At 38.3% G+C, this 23,954-nt stretch overlaps 1 protein-coding gene across 1 annotated transcript in view; it reads left to right on the top strand.

Annotated features, from left to right (window-relative positions):
* Nucleotides 1–23,954, top strand: part of NLK (nemo like kinase) — a gene marked incomplete at its 5' end in the record, with an annotated part of 154,245 nt that overhangs the window by 118,867 nt on the left and 11,424 nt on the right. The window contains 4 exons of the mRNA XM_079726102.1: nt 10,231–10,337; nt 11,839–11,924; nt 16,278–16,487; nt 19,648–19,749. Of these exons, the coding sequence (XP_079582228.1) occupies nt 10,231–10,337; nt 11,839–11,924; nt 16,278–16,487; nt 19,648–19,749 (505 nt within the window). The remainder of the gene's footprint in view (nt 1–10,230; nt 10,338–11,838; nt 11,925–16,277; nt 16,488–19,647; nt 19,750–23,954) is intronic.

Below are 23,954 nucleotides of genomic sequence, written 5' to 3'. Positions count from 1 at the left end.
CTATGATTTTGTTTTTGAAACTTTGTATTATTTTTCAGTTGCTGGCCAAAGGAGTATCATTATTTAGCCTTTCCACCTGACATTCCTTCACGCTCAGCCTAGATTTGTTGCATGGGAGTAGTTCCAGGTTGTTATGAGGATTAAATGCGGTGACCTATGTTAAAAGTGGCACATAGTAGGCTCAAAAATATTCTTCACCAAACTGAGATCATCCTTCAGCAAACGGTGGGATTGCTTCTTATTTGAGGTTGTGGCCTACTAGTAACAGAACTAAGACTACAGATCCTAGAAGAAATTAATAAGAGTACTTGTGTGGATTTGGGCAGTTACTTCAGGCATCTTCGGATTCAGTTCCTTCCAAAAGGAAAGACTAAAACTCAAAAAGAGAACAAGTAGTCTCCAGAATAACCTACCACTTGTGCTGTGAGAACTCATAGAGATAATTCGTAGGAAGTGCTTAGAAAGTGCCTGGCACATAGAGAAAGCTCAATAAGTGTTAGTTGCTTTTATTTTTGTTATTTCTCATGTGTTCTAAAAAAAAGTCTTAAGGTGAACCATTTTAGGAAACCTAAGGAAAGTATGTATGTGTTTTTATAGATATAGGCAAACTGCCAATTAGAATGTGCATCTAATTAGAAGTTCAGTAGGAGCTGAAGAAATCTTGATGGTTTCTCACATATTTAACTAAAGGTTTAAATCTCTAGTTATTGGAATTCAGCAATTCTAATAATTTAGAGATTTATCTTTTTAGAAGAATATTTCTTGGTTGTGCTACTTTGTTCCTCTTACTCCTGTTGGCTGTGTGATGGCAAATCTGGCGTATTCAATCCCAAAGCAGTGCCTAAGGAGCTTTATGAGATTAACAGCCATAACACTGTTGTGATCTTTGAGTGAATCAGTTGTAATTGCTTGTTTAATTGTCCATCTCCCTTGGTGGGCTGTGAACTCAGTGACAGCAGTGACATTCTTATAGACCATCAAATTTCCAGTGTCTAGAACGGTGTCTGGCACGTGCTGCTGTTGAGAATATTTGTTGAAGAACGAAGAGAGTGACTTCCCATTTGAAGACACATGGCAAGGGAGGGATTCTGAAAGCCACATCATGTAATGCAGTACTGATTTTCTGATTTTTGCTTGGAACCTGGTTTTTGCAACATGCAAATAATGTCAGTCTTACGGATTTCATTTTCTCTCTTGATAGTAAACAGAGTGAGGCAGAATTTCATGGAAAGGGTCAGTCTTAGAACTCATGACAATCTGGGTTTGAATCCGAGCTCTGTGTCAGCAGCTTAACCTGTCCCAGCCTCGATGTGCTCATATCTTAGTAGAAATAGTTACAAATTAGGTATTGTTAGTGAGGATTAAATGAGATGACATATAAAGTGGCACATAAGTAGCTTCAACAGAAAGTTAGCTTCCTTTTCTTCTCCTCATAGCACATAATTAAAAGTAATTCAGCTATTCTTTATTTCAAAGTAATCTGCATGTTGTGGTGACATTTGGTTAAGAAGTGGGAATAGTAGGCAAGCTGCTATGGGAAGCAGCTTGGTGGGGTAGAGAGCGCGCTAGACTAGGAGTCGGGACTGAATGTGACCTTGGGTAGATCACATAACCTCTCTAGCTGAAGTTTGTGTTTCTCTTAAGTGATATTCCCCATCGACTAATAATTGAGAAAGCAGCAAAGGGACTATTTTCTACCCTGTTATATATAAAGAAGCTTCTGAAATGTCAGTATTACCAAAACAAAAACCATACACAATTAACTCTTTAAAACAACACAGAAACGTTTGTGTCTCTTGGGCACCTGAGGCATCAAGAGCTGCCATCCCCCCCGCCCCCACCCTTGCGGTTGTAATTGTTAATTTGCATCATTCGTTTTTCTGAAGCAAATCAGTACATTTTGAAATCCATATTTCATGGAGCTACTTAACTAATTGCTGCAATCAGCAGCAATTTATTTTATAGCAGCGCTGTTCAGATCGCTCTGAGGTTGGCATACCATGCACAGTGTGTTTTTTACAACCATATTTTTAATGATGAGTTTTAATAAGGGAAAATGGTTAATCTGCTGATACTCTCCTGAAAGTCCTAACTTTGGTCCTGTGTTTTACCTTTACCCAGTGCTAACTTAAAAGGCCACAGCAAAGTCATTGACCTAGTGGGTGCACCGGCTGTCAAGAGAGGCTGTCCCATTTAGAAGGACCGGGAGAGGGAAAGCGCACCCTGTTTTTCTTCTTGTTTGGAGACCCTCATTAAATTACTCAGAAACAATAATCAGATAGCTGCTGTTCAAGTTAATGGCACCTCTGAGTCCCTGTCAAGAGAGCTTTATTTAATGCGCAACAGACCTGGAGTGATGCAGGTGCCTTTTCAGGCCCTCATTTAATTTAAGCTGCTTTAGTTGGCATGGCAACTAGTTGAGACATCTGGGAGACATTATGCTAGGGATTGAGACTTCAGAGGATTTCTGCTAGAGCAAAGCAGAAACCTTATCATGAAGTGGTGTGTGTTGCTTCTAAATTTCTGCAGCTATATTGTTAAATGTCCAAATTCAGGAATTGTGTTTTCCAGAGAAATAAAATTTTTTAAGGTTGGCCTGGTCGTTGGCTTGTTTTCTGTGAAGAAAAAAATGCTTTATTCGTGAGGTGAAAACTATTCATTTCAACCCTGAAGAATTTACTTTGCTAAACTAAAGCTTGACAGAACTTACTCTCTACAGAGTGGCTGTTTTAATCACTTTGTAAAAATCATACATTTAAATTTTATCAGACTTTTATGTTTAAAAGATATTAGAGGAGGGGAAAACATCTCTGCACAAAGGTAAACAAAATGGTCAAGGTAGACAGGGCTGTATGTGGTTTTGCCCTGGACTTTCTGGTTAAATTAAGAGTTTATTAACCTACCCTCATTTTTTTTTTAACCAAGCATGTCATCTTCTCAAGAAGCAGAGATATGAAAGTAACACTCTTCTAAACTCTTCTTTCTTAAATATTATAACAGGAGATTGAATGAAAGGTTTTTTATTTTATTTATTTATTTTTTTTTTTTTTGCGGTATGCGGGCCTCTCACTGTTGCGGCCTCTCCCGTTGCGGAGCACAGGCTCCGGACGCGCAGGCCCAGTGGCCATGGCTCACGGGCCCAGCCTCTCCGCGGCATGTGGGATCTTCCCGGATCGGGGCACGAACCCGTGTCCCCTGCATCGGCAGGCGGACTCTCAACCACTGCGCCACCAGGGAAGCCCGAATGAAAGGTTTTTTAAATTCACAGATCCTGAGGACAGTAACACAGTAATCTAGTTGTTTGCATTTAGCAGAGGGAATACCTGCTGGTTTATATTTTGTAAGAAACTGTGCACATATGTATGGGCTCTTAGTATAGAAGAATTGACTTACCACTTGAAATCATTCATTTTGAATGCCTTGTTTTTCAGGGGTTTTTTGATATCTGGTAATACTTTGCTCTGTGTTAGGTTGAACAATGTGAAATTACTATTTTTGTTGGTCAAAATGGTCCAACATTGTCAGTTCAAATCCAACAGGTCTAGGATGTGAACAACACCCTGATCTGGAAATACAGGTTTCGTAATGCTAAGTGAAATGTAAGAATTTTTTCTGAAATTAGTAATTATTTATAAAATATCTGATTAGAACAGTACCCATTCCAACCAGACTGTTTTGCTTTTCCCTTTTCTTTGAAAATGTAGTCACTGTTAGAAGAAAGCATATGACATTATTTCATACTTATTCTCTGTTTTTGGCTTTTGTATCAATTCGTTCCTTTTATAAGTCAAAGCAAGATTTTTCAGGTGCCAGCACTGAGAATTCAACCTGATAACTTGAAAATTAAGATGTTTTCTCTCTGCTGTTTGCATGCATACCAACTGTCACCAGTAACAGTAAAGATTCTGGAATCGCAACTTGGCTGCCTATTTTATAGATATGTGAGGCAGAATAGAATATAATATAACCTACTCTTCACTTCCATGCAAGAACTTTTCAATCCTGTCAGGAAGAAAAAATTGTCAATAAACTCAGAAGACATGGCTGACATCCCATACAGATGAGTACTCTCATTAGGAATTTTTTTTCCCTGAGTAAAACTGCAAGTTGATAGTACTTAATACAGGGATAGCAGTTGTGAAGTTTTTCTGGTTTTCTGTTGTTCTGTCTTGGTTTTTTTCCTGTGTAATGTTCCTTTGTTTTCGTCCCTTGAGATTTCTGGAACCAACTCAGGAATATTAGCACTTCTGATTAAGGCTTAATGGTGCAAATAGAAGTTTTTTCCTGTCTCTATCCTATGATTAAGATTTCCTAGTGGGAAAAATTTTTAGTATATACAAGAGGGTTAATATCCTTAATATGTAAGGCACTTTTACAAATAAATTATCACCCCAGTAGAAAATTGAGTAAAGAAAAGAAACAAGTCTCTCTCTCACTCTTCCTCTCTTTTTCCCTCTCTCATACTCACACGTATATATGGCCAATAAACATGTAAACAGTTTTCAATCTGAAAACACAGTTGATAGAACACAGATCTTTACTGCCAATTCTTCCTGCAGCCCCCCCTAAAATGTCAGTAAAGGGTTAGGAACTCAAACTAGAAGAGGCAGAAACCTCTGCTGGCAGTAATGAGAACCCAGAAACAAGTTAGTTCTTGCTCAGAACATCAGAGCAGCTCAGGGTTTGGAGGCATCAAGTATCTCAGAAAGTAGGGATGCAGGTAGGCCTAAACACAGAATTGGTTGCAAGCCTGTGTAAGAAGTAGTAAGATGTTCAAATGTTCAGATCGTCTCCTATTCCGCAGGAGACCATATAATGCTTTATTCCCTGGAGACAGCATGAGTGGAGCTGTGGTGTCTTTGGCCCCATCCCCCACTTATACAGAACACTGGCAACCTGGCCTGTGCCCTCCAAGACAAAAGTTTGGAGGGCTCTTCTCTAGAGAAATGGATTAACCCGAGAGGATCGTAATTGAGGATCCTTCGTGAAACAAAATTAAAGCTCTGTGCTGCCGCCACCCCCACACACACACACACACACAAAGCTACATTACAGTCAAAACAGTAATAACCTAAAGGCCAATTGATAGGAGATTGCTTAAGTCATGACATTACATAAATTGGAATACTATTTAAGCACTTTTTTTTGTGGGGGGGGCTGCGTTGGGTTTTCATTGCTGCGTACGGGCTTTCTCTAGTTGCAGCGAGCAGGGGCTACTCTTCCTTGTGGTGCGCGGGCTTCTCATTGCGGTGGCTTCTCTTGTTGCGGAGCACGGGCTCTAGGCACGCGGGCTTCAGTAGTTGGGGCTCGCGGGCTCTAGAGCACAGGCTCAGTAGTTGTGGCGCACAGGCTTAGTTGCTCCGTGGCATGCGTGATCTTCCCGGACCAGAGCTCGAACCTGTGTCCCCTGCATTGGCAGGCAGATTCTTAACCACTGCGCCACCAGGGAAGTCCCTATTTAAGCACTTTAAATGATATAAAAGAATTGTATACCATGGAAAGATATTCACAAGATATTTTAAGTTAAAAAATATGTGTGTGTGTGTGTGTGTGTGTGTGTGTATAATATGATCTACTTTGTCACGATAATTCCACTACAAGGAATATATCACTAGGAAATAATCAGATTCACATAAAGCTATATATGTGGGATATTTATCTCCTGGTTATTTAAAAATAGTTTAAAAAATTAGAAATAACTTGGATATTCAACAATGACAGATTGGTTAAATGAATTATAATATATCCATACATTAGAACCCTCTACAGTAATAAAAATTCTGCAAGAAAACAGGCAGCAAAGCCATGTGTATACTATAATCCCAGTTTTAAATATACATATAGGTATGCATACACAGCTTTTACATGAAGATATTATAGGTTAATTCAAAGAGGTAGGATTCTATGTAGTTTTTATACTCTTTGGCTTCTTTGTATTTCCCTAGTTCTGTGATGAATTTTTTTTTTAAACTATTTTGGAAAATTTTTTTAAATACACAGAAGGAGAGACAATAGTATAATATCTATCATATACACAATACCCAGCTTCAGCAATTACTAATCATTTTGCCAGTCTCGTTTCCTTTTTATTGAGAGGAGGGGGAAAGGAGAGCTGTATTATTTTAAAGTAGATCCCAACTATCACATTATTTTACCTAAAAATACTTAAATATGCATTTCTAACTGGTAAGGGCCTTAAAAACATAACCATCATAACCTAATAAAATTAGCTAATTCCCTGATTGCCTCAAAGGTCTCTTTTTTTAATCAGGTTTGTTTGAATCAGGATCTAAACAAATATACATTGCATTTGGTTATTATATTTCTTGAGACTTTTTATCCCAAACATTCCTCCCTTCCCTTCCCCTCACAACGCCCCCCTTCCTTTCTTTCTCTTTCTCTTTCTCTCTTCCTTCCTTCCTTCCTTCCTGCCTTCCTTTCTCTCTCTCTTTCTTTCTCCCTCCCTCCCTTTCTTTTTCTTTCTTTCTTTCTTTCTTTCTTTCTTTCTTTCTTTCTTTCTTTCTTTCTTTCTCATTGATTTTTTGGAGGTATTTTTCCTGGAGAATGACCCACATTGTGAGTTTAGCTGATTGCTTCCTCATGATGTCTTTTTATTTCCCATATTTCTAGTAAACTGATAATTAGAACTAGAAGATTGATTATATTGTTTTTTAAGATATGAATATTTTCTAGGCAGTGGTGTGTATATCACAGGGACATAATATCTTGTCCCACAATAAGTGCTGCTAAGATTGAGTGGTGGATTGAGTTGATGTGGGTCTCATTCCTTTCAAGTGGTTTTAGCAACCATTGATAATTGGTACCTTAGATCCATGGTGTCATAGAGGTTGCAAAACAGTGATTTTTTTTCCCCCTAATGTATCATTACTTCTGTATTTATTAGCTGAAATTCTTCTATAAAGAACACTCAACATTTAGTATATTTTATTAGAGTTTTTAAAAATTATAACTCAAAAGAAAAGAAGGTAAAATCCTAAATTGTGTAGGTCCATTGAAACAATTTAAACATAGTCAGTTTCACTATTATGTAACCTTAGGCAGGTTACTTGCCTTCTGTTAGCCTCAATTTTCTCATCTGTAATTGGGGATACCACTACCTATCTTGTAGGATTGCCATGGAAATTAGATGAGATGATATATTTAAAATACTTAATGGAGTGGCTAATACCTAGTAGGTGCTCAATATATATTCATTCATTCAACAGATATTTACAGGGGACTTACTATATGTAGGCATTGTTTCTTCTGAGACTTTTGGATAGACTTGTGAACAATACAGAGAAAAAACCCTTGCCCTCATGGAGAAGGATTGGAGAGACAAACAATAGATGTAATAAGTAAATTATGTAGGATAAGTACTAAAGGAAAAAAGAAAAAGTAGGGCTGTGCGAGAGGGTAGCAATTGGACGAGGAGTGCAGGACACATTATTAGAGTAGTCAGAGTTGGCCTCAATCGAAAGATAAAATTGAAGCAAAGATACAAAGGAGGTGAAAGAGTTAGCCAAGTAGATGTCTGGGGAAGCACAGTCCAGGCAGAGAAGAAGGAAAGGCCTAAGGTTAGTGTGTGTCTAGCATTTTCAGAGAACAGCAAAGAGGAAAGTGACAGGAGGTTAGAGAAGGAGGAAAGCCAGATCATTTATGGCCCTGCAAGGACATTTTAAGGACTTTGACTTTTCCTCTATATGAAATGGGAAGGTTTTTCAGGAAAGTGACATAATCTGGCTTTCGTTCTAAAGCATGATTATGTGAAGTGCATCTAAAAAATAAGATGAATTGGTGAATGGAAAGGGCCATGGATAAATGTGCACTGAAGCAAATATGACAAAACGTTAAGTGTAAATCTACGTGGTAGGCATATATATGGTGATCACTGTTTAATTCTTCCAAGTTTTCTGTCTGTTAGGAAATTTTTATAAGAAAAAGATTTTTTAACTATTAAGAATTCTACATGCCAAATCCCATTTCCTCACTAATTTCTTTGGAAAGAGCCTGGTTAATAAAACCTAACATAAAAGTTAAACCTAAGAGTATAAATACCTTAAAATTGCATTTTCTGTATAATAAAGTGACTCAATATACAGATAAAATATAACAGTGAGAAATGTATTCTGGCTACTTTGTTTTAGAAATCTAGGGGTCTTGGGCCAGGCTGGTAATAGTGGACATGATAAGAAGTGGTCTAATTCTGTGGCTAAGTTTTGAAAGAACCAATAGGATTGGAGACAGAGTAAGAGAGGGATCAAGGTTGACTCCAAGGTCTGTGGTTTGTGGTGTGACCAACCTGCTGGAAAAATAGGTTTGCTGTGGGAAAGCCTGCACCTAGAAAGTGTGTGGTGGGGGAAAGATAGAGAATACATCTTGGACATGTTAGTTTGAGCTGTCAATTAGACATCTCGTGGAGATGATGAGTAGACAGTTTGATAGACAAGGCTGGACTTAAGGAAAGAAGATTAACTAGAGGTACCAAGTTGGGAGTCATCAGTATGGATGTTATTTAAAGTCATGGGACTGGATCCCATTACCCTAGAGAGTGAGTATCGAAAGAGAAGAGGACCAGGGACTTTCCTGGCATTCCAGTAGTTAGAACTCTGTGCTTTCACTGCCAAGGGCCCAGGTTCAGTCCCTGGTTGGGGAACTAAGATCCCAAAAGCCATGCTGCATGACCAAAAAAAGAGACAGAGAGAGAAGAGGACTAAGCCCTGGGGCATTTCAACATTAAGTGCTTGGGAAAGAGCACCAACAAAGGAGGACTGAGAAGAAAGAACCAGAGAGGGAGAAGGAAGGTCAACAGTTGGGTGTCCTGCTAGCCAGTTGAAGAAAATGTCTCAAGGAGGAGGGCGTTTCCAACTATGGTGTGTCGAGTGTTATCAGTTATTCTCCTTACTCCCAAGTTGTCCCTTTTCCTACCTGTTTTTGCTAAAACATTAAATTAGAAGTGTTTTTAAATCCTTCTCCCCAAATAATAATCACTTACTACAAGAGACTTTTTAAAGCTCATAAGGGTAAGATACAAAGCCTAACATCACTTTTTGAAAATTTAAGTTTTGAAGGCAGATTCCTTCTCGTCTTTATTTTTATAAGCCCAGCATTTACCCTTAAAACAAGCATGTAAATGCTAAAACAAGAGCCCCAGGGCCTCTTAGTTCATTTACAACTAATGGTAAGCACCCTAAGACTACAGCCTCCATAATATCGTTCTGGAAGAAGAATTTTAGGATCTGAGGAACTATGTAAGAAAGCAAAACAACTGACATTTTTTGTCTTGCCTTTCCCTGCTTTCAGGTGCACAGGGCCAGGGAAGCCTTACTGTTTTACTGAGAATGTGAAACTGACTTTTACAAGGTGTCAAAAGAATTTGAATCCTGGTAGGAGCCTCCTAAAGTCAAAGGCCATCTCTCCTTGTCTTAAGGAAGCTTATATTATTTAAATCATAAAGCTCACCCAGACTTTTAAGGAGTTCTTAACTGCAGGCAGAGTAAGACATGAATCTTTCCTTTTCTAGATGAAGCAAAAGGTGATGCCTTCACAAGAGTCCTGAATTCCCATCTCCATTGCTCCCTGTGCCCCAGCCTTTGATCATCTGCCTTATGTTGATTGAGCAAAACCCTGAGGATATAACAGAGTGCAAAGCATGGGAAGCTTAAAATTTAGTAAGGGAAGTATAAATGTATAAAAAGTTAAATAATAAAAGAATTCAGTTGTGAAGATTGTAGAGAGATTTGGACTTGAACTAACCATTTTGCGTATTTTTAGGAGTACCATGCTTTATAGAGTAACTTAAGCCACAGTTGATAGGTAGGTTGTCATCTGTTCCATTGGTGCCATGGTGGCCTAGGGTGAGACCAGCAACCCTCTCTTGGGGTTCAAAGGACACTCCAGTAACATGTCTGAATAGACCCTCAGACTGGTCTTCACACTCTTCCTGGCCCAGCTGTCGTTGAAAATATTTACCCTTGGTTTTCTCTTTTATAATGCTAATTATAGTGAAGTCACTTGGTTGTTTACTTCTGCTAACTTTTTAAAATTCTTTAGTTTTGGCAGTGTTTTATCTTGTGAGGGCTGGAATTGTCACCTCTTCAATGCTGTCTAGAAGCTTTTTTTCCCTAAGCTTTTTCCAGCCTTAAGAACAGAAGTTATTTAGACCTGGTACCTACTTTGCAGGGATTGGGGGCTGAATTCTCGGAACTCTCCTTAACTTGAAACCTCAAGATATGTTGTCACAGAATTGATGCAGAGTGACCTACATAAAATTATCGTCTCTCCTCAACCACTCAGCTCAGATCATGTCAAAGTTTTTCTTTATCAGATTTTGCGAGGTAAGATTTTCTTTATGAAGAAAAAGGTAGTGTCACTGTATAAATGAAATGTTTTGCTTTTCATTTGAACTAATCTGACCTTCCAAGGCTTACTTCTTCCCTAACAACTTCTTTCTTTTGACCAAGGTATATTTAATAATTTCTGTACTTGACGTTTAATAAGAGGCTTTTAAGGGTAGCCAAGTGGTTCTTATTTTCAGTGGTGGAAGAGAAGGCCCTATCTAATTCATTAGGTAATCGAGGGGGTTAATATAGAGAGGTAAATAAGCAAGATGGTTTGTCAAACAAGAATGCTTTGTCACAGAGTTTCCACTAAACAGCCTTTAGTAGGAGTGTGTGGCTGGCATCAGATGACTAAATTGAAAAGGAACTGTGTTCCCTATGGATAACATACATTCTTCAAGCCAGCAGTAGGTGGGCCTGGCCTGAGTGTTGGCAGGCATGCCTGAGTTCAACTCTAGAAAAGCAAAATGACTCTTCAAGCATGGAGGAGACTGATAGAAACAGCCAACTAACTAATTCTGTAGGCTGGCTCATTAAAGAGCACTGACTTGACAGAAAAGTGATATGGGCTGACATTGTTGGAGCGTCCTCTGGCCATCAGGTGTGTCCCTCAGACTTTTGCCATTACAAATGGAGAGTTGTTTAAAGCTGAAACAGTTTTCTTACCTAGTAAAGTACTTTTTTTCTCCCACGGGATTCAAAGAATTAAGACATTCTTTATAAAAATTGACAAGCATCTGCCAAAAGAATTAAAGCACATACACAGTGTTAAAGCTAGAAAGTTCCCCTTCTATAGATTTGTTGATATTTGGAGATGGGAGTGGGGTGGGGGTAGAGGGGAGATATTGGATATTGGATCTTTTTTTCACACTTGTAAAAAAAAATGGGATTTGCTATATTTTATTCAGAAGGCTCAGCCTTGAAGCTGTGATCTTTAGCAGTGCTAAAGCCTACAGTCTTTCAAGATGTCAAAAATATTTTCAAAGTAATTAATTACCCTCTTGATTCTTAGTGGTGGAGAATACTACCAACAAACCTGGGCAAGTTTCTGAATTTTGTCTCATCAGTGAAGATCTGTCCTGGGAAAGGCTCCCTGCTGGTCGATGGGAACTATTTTGTGGGAGCAGCTCACAATCACAGGTTGAGAGTATCAATAGCAGAGCTCCAGTAGCCACACTTGTGAACAATTCAAGGCTGTTGGTCTGGTCAGGCTTAACTCCAGTGCTTGGAATGCCTGTCTATATACTTAAACCTCAATAATCTTTCAAATTATAGACATTATCTCTAGACTGTGCAAACCTTTGATGACATTTTATTTTACTGTAGCAAAACTATAGTTTTTTGAGGTAGGACTAAGTCAAGCTTTTAATAATGTTCATTATGCAGTTATTTAGAGAACAATTTAAAATCCTGTACTCTTGTTTCTATGGTTTTCCCCAAATCATTGGTTGAGTAAAAGGAATTAAGTATCTGCAGTTAAATCTGTTTATTGTTTCAGGTTTGAAATATCTCCATTCAGCTGGCATTTTACATCGAGACATTAAGCCAGGGAATCTCCTTGTGAACAGCAACTGTGTTCTAAAGGTAGCTTTTCAGTTTATTTAAACATGTAAGAAAAAATTGGAACGTCAAGGCATGTTTAAAGAACATGTTTTTGTGAAAGAAATGGTTAAATTTATTTTCATCACTTTACCAAAATTTAAAGAACCCAGTGTTCTCTAGCAATATCACTAGTCATGGACATAGTAACTAATTTGTAGTCTTGGCTCATGGTTTCTTTGTGATATTTTGCACATGTTTTGGAAACATTGGAATTGGAATTTCAGTGTGACTAGAAATAAGAATAGAGAAGGTGATTTCTTTTCAGATTGTTCCATTATAAAGGAAGTGTATATCAGAAGAAAGATTGGAAGACCAGTAAGCTTCTACTTACGTAAGAATCAAATGTGGCCTTTAAGAAGACTGTCTGTGTTTTTGCACAGCTAACATTTTTTTATGCTGTTTGACTGAGGCAGCAAAGTAGGGAAATAGAAACATTTAAAACTGAAAATACTAAGCCAGGAAAGGTTCAAATGTATTTCCACGGTATACAGTAACCAATTCTCAGTTATCCCTCTGAAGGGGTATTGATTACAGGATTTATTATGTTTAGCGGCCCACAAATCTCAAGGTGTCAATTTCAGTTTTTTATTCTTACCCCAGTACCATCCCCACCCCATTGTCTTTTGTTAGAGTGGCTCACGAATAGCAAAATCCACATGTGTACATATACCCTACCCCTAATAGAGATGTGTATTAGCAGAACTCCTAAATAGTGAGGGGCCCACCATATTTTTCCCTATCATAGAAATTAGAGATAAGGGCCTTCCTAGAGCTGAGTCATCTCTGTGTAAGCAAATTAAAACTCCTCTTATTTTATGAGTGGCTAAAGTATTATATGGTGCTTCAGTCCACAGTAAATATTCTTTTTTTTTTTTCTGCGGTACACGGTCCTCTCACTGTTGTGGCCACTCCCGTTGCGGAGCACAGGCTCCGGACGCGCAGGCTCAGCGGCCATGGCTCACGGGCCCAGCTGCTCCGCAGCATGTGGGAACTTCCCGGACCGGGGCACGAACCCGTGTCCCCCGCATCAGCAGGCGGACTCTCAACCACTGCGCCACCAGGGAAGCCCCACAGTAAATATTCTTAACATTTCAACTGATATATTTGAAAAAGAAAAGAACTGTTTATAAATGTTGTCTTATTTTAAACATAATCAAGACTGTCATTAGTACTTAGCTTGTTGGCAGTTAAACTAAACCTTAAAACCAAGTATATAAATGAATTTCAGTTTTATCTTAAATGCCTTCTTTAAACTGTGGGCCAATTTTCTTCAAAAGCTGATGTGTTACACTGCTTTTGAATAAAAAATTTCCCTTCACTCTATCCTTGAAGAAGTCTGTTCCTGTTTTAACTCTAGGAAGATTTAAAACACCTATTTTTCATATCTTCCCTGAAAACAACTAATATTGTAGTTCATTCTTTTGTTTCCACAGAAAATTAATTGTCCCAAAAACCACTAAAGTAAATATTCCTTCTATAGGTCATTGAGTTCATTCCCCTGCCACCTTTTCACTTTTTAAAAAGAGCTGTAGTGACTTCCCTAGTGGTCCAGTGGTTAAGACTCCACGCCCCCAGTGCAGGGGACCCGGGTTCAATCCCTGGTCAGGGAACTAGATCCCGCATGTGGCAACTAAGACCCGGCGCAGCCAAATAAATAAATATTTTAAAATAAAAATAAAAAAAATAAAAAGAGCTGTAACCTATCCCCATAACCTATTTTAATTCTTAAAAAAAAAAAAGACATTAAGAACGTTATAGTCAGGGACTTCCCTGGTGGCGCAGTGGTTAAGAATCTGCCTGCCAATGCAGGGGACACAGGTTCGAGCCCTGGTCCAGGCAGATCCCACATGCCGTGGAGCAACTAAGCCCGTGTACCACAACTATTGAGCCTGTGCTCTAGAGCCCGCGAGCCACAACTACTGAGCCTGCACGCTGCAACTACTGAAGCCCGTGCGCGTAGAGCCCGTGCTCCACAACAAGAGAAGCCACCACAATGAGAAGCCTGCACACTGCAATGAAGAGTAGCCCCCGCTCTCCGCAACTAGAGAAAGCCCGTGCACGGCAATGAAGACCCAACACAGCCAAAAATAAATAAATAAATAAAGATTTTATAAATAAATAAATAAATAAATCCTGGTCCTTAACAAAAAAACCTTATAGTCAGGAATCCTTTGTGCTATTCATACCAAATCACTTTATGACGATTTAAGCCAGTTTCTTCTTATTTCAGTTTCTGGTTGGAGAACTTCACAAAGCATTTGTGTAGAATCTGTCATGCTTGATGCCATTAACTGCTTGCAGTCCATTTTCCAAATTGTTACGGTGTTGTAACCTCTGGCTACATGAATAACTAAAAGAAAATGTCATTTATGAATAAACAACATACAGATCAGAACAAATTGAAATTTTGCTCCGTTCCTTTAACTTGTCTTAGCAGCCTACTTTTAAAACCCAGAGTAGAGTGCCAGTCTGTTGATGGTAATTCTCTCTTCTCAAACGTAAAAATGCATAGAAAATAATGATGATAAAACATTGTTTAAAAATTAACGTCCTTTCAGATTGTGAATATATTTTGTTTACTATTAGGCACAAAACAGATAATTTTGCTGGAAATCGAATATCTTTTTGGTTATCTGACCATATAAGCTTCTTACTTTGAATTTAGCCTGTCTTCCAGATAAATTGCCAAAAATGATTCCAGATCTGTTTTATAAGAGAAAACATTTTCTGCTGGGTAGGTGGTTGGTTGTTTTTTTTTTTTCTTTTTAGTATAAATACAAGAAAAGTAAAGTGGATTTCAGTCCTTTCCTTTAGTTTTATTTTGTTTTAAAAGATATCCTAAAATTTTTTTGCCAAGTAATAGAGCGTTTAAAGATTATGTGTTATTTGAACACTGGCCTTTGGGAGGATTTGATAAACAACATATGCCTTTTTTCCTTTTTGGTATAGTTTTTTCTGTGTGGTCTGGAAATTTACTTTCATTTTTAAGTTTTAAAGATGTTGGCTTTATACTTTTTCATCCCCACCTACAAACATGAATTCATTTGATGTGACCAGATATAGCACAATTCAAGATAAAAAGAGAGGATTACCAAAAATTAGGGGTAAAATTTGTTTTCTTTAAAGCAGTGGTTTTCAAGTTTTTTTAAGCCTCCAGACCCTTTTTTCAAATGAAATATTATGCTGGGACCTCAACTTAGAAGACAGATAAAAAGTGTTATTTTGTCCCTTATAATACTGACTCAGAGTTCATCAGTGAGAACACTGGAACTTAGATGGTCATTCCTCTCTTATCTCATCCTCAGTGCTCCCAGTTTTTGTTTTGGTTGCCCAGTATCAAGAAAATCTTAATTCCTGAAAATAAGCAGAAGTTGCTGGTGGTGGCACTGCTGCTATTTACTGACAGCTCACCTTGCAACCTCCAAATACTTTTCACTTAAACAGAAAGAGCAAGAAAAGATTTATTCCTAGGTCTGCATGTAAACTAACCAATCTTTCTCATTTACCATTATGTCTCCAAGTTCTAGCATACTGTCTAAAATATAACAGGCACTCAATTAATTAAATGTTTATGGTGTGAAGAAATGAAGGAACCTGTTAGCATTGGTATTCTACAGTGTGCTACATTTTGACATACTCACACATTTGAGTGTGTATTTTAAATAGATACATGTGAAGTTTAGGTAAAATGTTTACAGAACTCCTGAAGTACCTCCTCAGAACTGGATTCAGCAGGACTCCATTTGAAACCCATAGCTTTAAAGAAATTTTACTATATATATTCCATTGAGATAGTGAACATATGGGAATTTCCTCCAGTCTAGTGGTTAGGACTTGGCGCTTTCACTGCCGGGGCCCCAGGTTCCACCTCTGGTCGTGGGAGCCAAGATCCTGCAAGCCATGTGGTGTGGCCAAAAACAAACAAACAAAAGATAGTGAACATAGTTAGCTCAGGAGGTCTTTAAGATTTTCCTTGTAATTTCTTCCTCCATAAGCCAGCCTTGAAAATAAATTAGCTTGATTTGTTCATTAAACCTAGAAGTATGCATTCAGCTGCTTTTTGTTTGTTTAGTTAGTTACAGTTGAAAACATGAAAAGTGAAAACATATCTTTATAATACATCATTTTATATAGAAATATGGAAGTTTGAGACTTTTCTTCCCTTTCATCCAAATAAGATCAAATTATATTGACACAAATATACTCTGCCTATATCATTGAAAACTTTTCAAAGTTCAGAGGTCTATCAAGATTTTAGTTTTTTGTTATTTTGTTTTACCTTTTCACTTGTAAATATATTTGTTTGACACTATTTTGATAATCTTTTCTATTTAGATTTGTGATTTTGGATTGGCCAGAGTGGAAGAATTAGATGAATCCCGTCACATGACTCAGGAAGTTGTTACTCAGTATTATCGGGCTCCGGAAATCCTGATGGGCAGCCGTCATTACAGCAATGCTATTGACATCTGGTCTGTCGGATGTATCTTTGCAGAACTACTAGGACGAAGAATACTCTTTCAGGCACAGAGTCCCATTCAGCAGGTATGATTTCACTTTAGGCTTTAGGAGCTTTTCAGTTCTGTTACAGATTTAAAGGAAAAGCCATCTTGCACACGTCTTGGGCTTATTCATTGTACTGTCTAACTTGCTTTTAACAAATTCAAGTTCACTTAAAATTCAGAAAGTTATGCAGTTGAAGAGTACAGAGATATTGATTTTGCAACTTACGAGCCTATTAGAGGGAATGTTGACTTTATTACACGCATTGATGCATGGCAGCAGACTCCGATGTAACAGTTTGCACAGGTGTAATCTTCAGTGGTTAGAGGGCCTCTGTTCTTTCTAACTGAATGGATCTGACATGAAAATGTATTTGGTGACTTAATGTACTTACACTTTGTGCTTAGAATATAAATTTTAAGTGTTGACTTCTTTAAATATGAACATTTAGAAACCCTTTCTAACCTTTATTGAGCTAAAATATTTAAATGTGGCAGAGAACATCAGGAGCTGATTAAACTGTAGCTTTAGGAAACCGTTCCTGATATTATACTTTAACTGTCTGTCTTTATAGCTAATTCATCACTACCCATAGTTTCTTTGGGGTAATTCCTAAGTATTTTTTATTCATAAATTTTAACAATATTGTTTGCGTGAGAATAACGTAACAATGATGAGTCAGGCCGTAGAATCAAAGTGGTGGGTTCAAATCCTAGCTCTGCCATTTGCTATCTGTCAAGTCTTGGGCAAGTTAAACTGTTCCTGAGGATTGTTGTGCAGATTAAATGAAGTAGTAAAGCTGAAAGTAAGGCCTGGGGTCTAGTAAGCACTTAGTAAATGTTAGCAGTTACGACGGTGGTGGTGGTGGTATGCCAGGGTGTGAGGGATACAGCCATAAATAAGACAAAGCTTTGTGAAACTTTCACATGAGATAGAAAATAAGTATACCAATAAATATAATCCCAAGTAGTGATAAATTCTATGAAGAAAAAAATTAAACCAGGTTAGGGACAGAGAATGATGATGGAGCAGAGTGGTGCTGAAGGACTCTTTGAAGGGATAACATTTGAGGAGTGACCCAAGTGAAATGAGGCAGCCAGATACCGGGAAGAAGTATTCCGGGGAAAGGGACAACCAGAAGGTGCCTGGACGGAGGTGAGGCCAGGAGCATACCTGGGACAAAAGGGACAACCAGCATAACAAAGCCCTTTGAGGCAGGAGCAAGTGTGGGTGTTGGAGGGATGGCTTGATTAAAGGAAGAGTATGTAAGAGATGAGGTCAGAGAGAAAGAGCCTGACCATGGAGACCTGATAAGGACTTTGGATTTTATTCTATCCAAAGTGTGATGGAAAGCTCTCTGTTTTTGAGCAAGGGTTTTGAGCAAGGGAGTGTTAAGATTTGATTGATCACGTTTTAAAAGATCAACCTAACTATTGTGTATCTTTGTAAATAATTCATGCACTTGACCAAAAATGAAATCATTTCCTTTGTGCTCTATCTACCAGGAATTGTTAACTGATACATTAGAAACTATATATGCTCTGATCAACATTTAAATCTATTTCTCTGCTATACGTTCAGTCTTTTTGTTTAAGTTTACATCTTTTAAAATTGATCCTGGTGATAAAAAATTATCATATATAATCTAATGTTGGATACTATTGATAATATTCACTTTACTGTTCAATTTCTTTAGAAGGTAGAGTTTAACAGACTTACCTGTAAGATGATATGTCATATCTGGACATAAGCTGCCATTACAGAAAAGCTTAAGTAAAAATTAAGATGTTGTTCAAATACTGTATATTGAACAAGGATCTTGGGTTGCTGCTGAAAAGAATGTACAAAGGAAAGTGTGAAGCAACTGGAATGGGATTCAAATATCTCATTTTCTAGAGAGATAACATAGGTCTTGAGTTTGCCAGTGTGATGTAGCCACTGAAGTCTCCTTCACATCTATCAGTCATCAGTGTATTTTGGAGTGAGAAATCAAGATCTAAAATGAAAAAAAGAGCCTAACTTCTAAATGGAAGTAGATATTTTCTGTAGCATTTTCTCCTTTATCTTCGAGAAATAAATACCCTATGTCCTGTAGTACCAGCAGACTTCATAAAAATGTTTCTCATCCATAGGTCTGACCCATTTTAGACAACTTTCTCAATACTTCCATTTGTTTTCATGAGCCAGTCATTTCCTTCGGCCTTTAGTGTAGTTGTTAGAGGTCCAAAAGTATCGCCAACACACTTTTCCCAAAGAGCTTTTATATAGAGATCTTTTATTCTGTGCAAAACAAGCTACTTGAGAATCTCTATTATCCTGGAGGGCAGTGATACTGATGGCTACCCCATAGCTTAGTTAAGTGCAGAAAATAGTGCTTTGTATTTGGCAACCCCAGAACCAGGAAAATAAGCATTCGCTGGATAAGAATTTTCCATCCTGGAGGAATTAGAATGAAATGTTATTGCTAATTGGGTTATGAAATTAGAACAATCATAGCACTAAAGAAAATTGTTAAGGTAGTTTGCTATCTACAAAGACTTGTTTGTGAGAAGACCATTTTTATTGGTCTCCTTTATCGTGCACAGCTAATTAGGTGTGGCCTTATACGGTGTCATAGTTTTCTAAATCACACGGTTTTTCGCCAGTGTAAGAGATTTCTAGCATAACTAGAATGTAAAGGGTCTGCACTGGCCCAAACTTAGCTTTTACTTCAGGTGTGAATGTTCTGAGTATTTACTAAATCACAGCTGCCTGGTTTGGATTAGCTCCTTGATGAACCTGAATCCGTTTGAAGCATCAGAATCCATTGATGAGCTGTTTGAACAGAACAGTCATTAGCCATCACCGAGAGAGCAGTTCGTTTCTACCAGGATCATAGAGGCTGCGGTATCAAGACACAGGGCAGGCAGATGCAGACCCTAAATTACTATAGCCTTAGAATGCCACGCTTGCCAAAACTATTTTCTCTATTTGTATCTTACGGATTCCTAACAAACATTTATCTGTTTGGTTTTTTTTTTTTTTTTTTTTTTTTAAAAAAAGGCCAGAAAGTGAACGTAGAGGCTCCTACCAGTTAATCTGGACGTCGCCTTAATGTTTTTTCCCCCAAATTTGGTCCTCATCTCTAACACTGTGATTTAAGAGTAATGAAATGTTGTTTCCATGCGCTTACTATCCATCTATACTTCGTGTTTCCTCATAGTTGGATTTGATCACAGATCTCTTGGGCACCCCATCACTGGAAGCAATGAGGACAGCTTGTGAAGGTGCGAAGGCACACATACTCAGGGGTCCTCACAAACAGGTAAGAGGAGAAGGAGGGCTCTGTATTTGGTAACCATCTGTTTGGGCAGAGTTTTCTTCCAACAGAATAATGAAATGAGAATTTTTAAACAAAAGCATTACTTGTAGGTTTTATTAATTTTTTTAATGTCATGGCCATAAGTAAGAAAATATTAAGATATTTGTCAAACCCAATAGAATATAGTAATTCCCAATGCTATAGGAAAAAGTAAATATTTTTGTAGCACCTTTGCTAATAAATGACCCCTGGCTTTTGTCTCCTGGTTTTTGATGTGTCCGGGAAAAGTTACTGGGGGTGGAGCTTTGACCTCAGTACCACAACCTAGTGCATGTATACTCAAGATATCCTTTCCACATACTGAGCCGAAATACCTGGTATCTCTTATTCCAGCCAGGAATGTGAAGCTGTTTCTATTGCACTCTTGCCACTAACACAGAATCAGATGTGAATGTTGTTAGAAAAGAAGTATGAAGAGAGATTGCCAGATTTGCACTGATCAATATTACTTGCAACCAGCCAAGTCACTGCTGAGAAAGACAAGATGGTTATTATCTCCACCCTGTCGATTTAGCAGCATTTTTTAGAAGCACTTTCCTAATCTCCTTTGGACAAAACAGCTTAATGATGTGAAGAGTGAGTAAGGGGAATACTTTTCCTAGGAACAACAAACCGAAACAGAAGAGAGAAGGCTTGAACAGGAAGACTCGGCAACTAATTTTCCTGGGCTTTGCCTTGCTTTCTTTTAAACTGGGCATTTAGATGATCTGATTGATCATTAGAAGATCTGGTTGATCTAATTGATAGACCAAATGACAGACTGAGTTTGACAGTCCTCTCAAATTACCTGCCAGACATTTTGGTCAAGGCCTTGCCTTTCCCTTTTGGTTCCCTCTCTGTGATTCTAGTGACTCCAGAGCTTCCATTTTCACAGGCAAAAAGGGCAATGGGTAAAGTGTGTTATCTTCTAAAACCAGCCCGAACTAGTAAATGTAGATTTACTACTAGAGATGTAGGTGCTGGTATTTTAAATAGCCCCCTGCTGGTTATGTCCTTCTGTTGCATTTAGTTTAGAAGTATAGAATCATTTGGGCCCTAACTCCCTTAGAAGAGCACAGTAAGTCTTAACCTAGAGGAAGGTTCTATATAAATAGAAAGAACTAACAAGATCTGTTATGTTCAGTTTACTGGCTAGTATCAGGAATATTAAACTAATTTATCAATACCTGGCACATATACCTTCAAAGCAATTTTTAAAAATTTTGTGGTATGTATGCAAGTAATACGTGAGTACATGTAAAATAAAAATTTTACAGAGAGTTAGTCATCCATAGCAACCCCCACGCCATCCTAGTCTCCTCTGGATTAATTTTAGAGTATCTTTGCAGACATATTTTTCTATGCATTTATTTACATAATTTGTACAAACAGAAGAAATATGTACTATTATTTGTTGGGACTTTTTAAAAAATATACATACACAGGAGAACCTTATTGGCTATCTTCTTAAAGTCACAGATTACTGCCTCAAATTAATATACTTGTGTTGGTTGATTAGTATACATACTTGCATGTGGCATGAGTCAGGACTCTTTCCACTGAGACAGTTAAAACTGACTTAAGCAAAAAAGGGAACTTAGTGGCTCATATAACTGAAAAGTTGTGAGCTACCACTGACTTCAGGCTCTGCTGGATTCAGGTAGTCAAGTGATATTTCATGCCAGGAATCTGACTCTCTTCTGTTCTGTTTTCCTATGTGGTGGCTTCATTTTCAGATGGGCTTTCCCCCGTGTGTTTGCAAAAATGGAACCAGTAGTCCAGCCCTGCGTTCTATTAGCATATCAATCCTCAGGAAAGAGCTTTCCCAAAGAGATCCATAAAAATATTTGGAAGGTCTCTGATTCCATTAGGAATGTATTTGGTTATGAGTAATAGAAAACCTTGCTTACAATGGTTTAAAGAAATAGAAGTTTATTTTTTTCCTCATATCATGAAGTCCCAGAGGTAGGCAGTCTGGTGATGGCATAGCAGCTCAATTATGTCATAGAGGATTTGGTTTTTTTCTTTCTCTCCTCTGCCATCTTTAGAATATTGACTTCATAGTCTCTTGCCTATTACCTCATGGTCACAAAATGACTGTAGCTTGTCCAGAAATCATATCCATATTCAAAGGAAAAAAATGGAGGAAAGAGGGAGCACTAGCACTATTTGTTCCTTTTATCAGGAAAGCAAAAGTTTTCCCAGAAGCCTGCCTAGCAAACCTTTGCTTATATGTCATTGTCCAGAACTATGTGATGTGTGGCCTCTGAGATGGCAAGAGAAGCTAAAAAAAAATGGGTCTGTTCTATCCCAGTTAATAAAGGTAGATAGGGATAAAAGGATTGGAGGTGCGTGTTAGCTTATCCATTCCATTGTATGTTCCTGACCTGTATTAACTGTGTGCCCATCCTGGAACCAGTCGTGGTGCTCAGGGGAATATACCATATCATTGGCCAGGTCTGGGTCAGATGCCCATCCTTGGAGTTCAGAGATTGAAATCAAGCCCAGCCAAACCACTTGATTTGAGAGTGAAAAAGGGAGTGGTTCCCTTAAAGTCAGGAAACGGGGGGCACACAAGAACACTATATAGCATTTTTAATTTATTGTCTATTTTCCGCAACTCAAAATCTTAGCTGCCATGGCCCAGGGATCTATTAAGGCAGATACTTGTTGAGGCACTGCCGTTTTGGTAGGATTGAAAAGTCTCTTATCAGCCCTTAGTCCCTTTGTTCATCTCTTAAAAGGTTTAGATCTTCATCATTCCTCAGATTGTTCTCAGCTAATTGTATCAGAAATAGGTAAAATATTTTCACTGAGGTGAAAATGGTCCTGTCCCCTGACAGGGACCTTATCTTACAGTTAAGAGACTCAGAGTACGGTAGAGAGTTCATTCAATTCAAACTTCTTATGTTTCAATTGGGGGTTTCTTTTGTATAACCCCAAAAATGCTTACTAGAGTGCACTGCGCATGGTGCAACTCAGCGCTGCTGACTGAGGAGCTCAGCTTCTCTGCTGCTGGGTGAAGACTATCAGGAATATCTAACAGGCCCTGTGCAGCCTGGCCCATGCTGCCGGGGTGACCACGCTCTGCAGTTGCCTCATGATGACTGTGGCATATACCATCTAGGGCCTCTTGCCCGGGCATCATGGCTGGTAAATTAGAGGGGAAGAAAATGGAATTAGAAATGCAGCATTTCTAGTATTGCATCTTTCCTGTGGAGCCAATGCTAAATTATTAATAGGTGTCATTCTAGAGAGGTACCGGCATGACTGAACCGACTCTTTTTCTCTGTCCCTCTTTTTAACTTGCATATATAATATAAACACAGGAAGGGAGAAAGCATATCAGATGGCTGTTTAGGCTGAAGTGAAACAGGCTTATTTTTAGTGTATTTGTTGGGGTATACTTCTGTAAAGAAAGATAATATGGGGGGGTGGATTTTAAAAATTTCAGGTAGCCTTAAACATCCACTCTTGATTATCACAAGCTCCCCATCCCATACCCAGTTGTCCTTGAGTCGTAAGTTTTGCCTTCTAATTTGTCTTATATCCTCTATTCAATGGCCTCTGGAACTGTTTGTTTATATGTTTTCCTTGGCCACAGAGAGGTGTTATTCATCTTTGTTGTCCCAGCACCTAGCTCAGGGTCTGGCACTTGGTGGATGTTAGATGATCAGCAGTGGTGGTGGTAGGTAAGCAGGTCTGTACTTGTGCAGTCTAATGGATGAGAAAGCCAGGGTTCAAGTGACTTATCTGAGTCTAGTGATGGCAGAGTTAGAATTTGAAGCCGCGTCTTCTAGTATTCATTCCAGTGTTCCCTTCCCTATAACCTGCCTGCACCACAAAAATGGGATGAGGGGTAGATTCACTTTGAGAGTGGAAAGAAAAGAATTGCTTATGGAGAGACATTTTGGTCAGTAAAAACTGACTGGAATTTGGCTGCCATCCTTCACAAGCCAGTGAAAAAAAGCGCAGCTATTCACAGCCAAACCAAGAATCGGAATCTTTTAAGAATATCAAATTACTTCATTTTACACAATAAAAAAGTTCTTATGGAAAATACATGTAAATTGTAAGTTAAAGCCTCTCCCCACGCTCTCCACAATCCCCCCTCCTTTATCTTGACTAATACAAATAATTTCAGAGCTGCCATAGATTTACATATTTTT

Source organism: Hyperoodon ampullatus (assembly GCF_949752795.1).
Source record: "Hyperoodon ampullatus genome assembly, chromosome: 19".
Classification (NCBI taxonomy): domain Eukaryota; kingdom Metazoa; phylum Chordata; class Mammalia; order Artiodactyla; family Ziphiidae; genus Hyperoodon; species Hyperoodon ampullatus.
The sequence above is the reverse complement of the archived record's forward strand: the minus strand, read 5'-3'. Positions and strand labels throughout refer to the sequence as shown.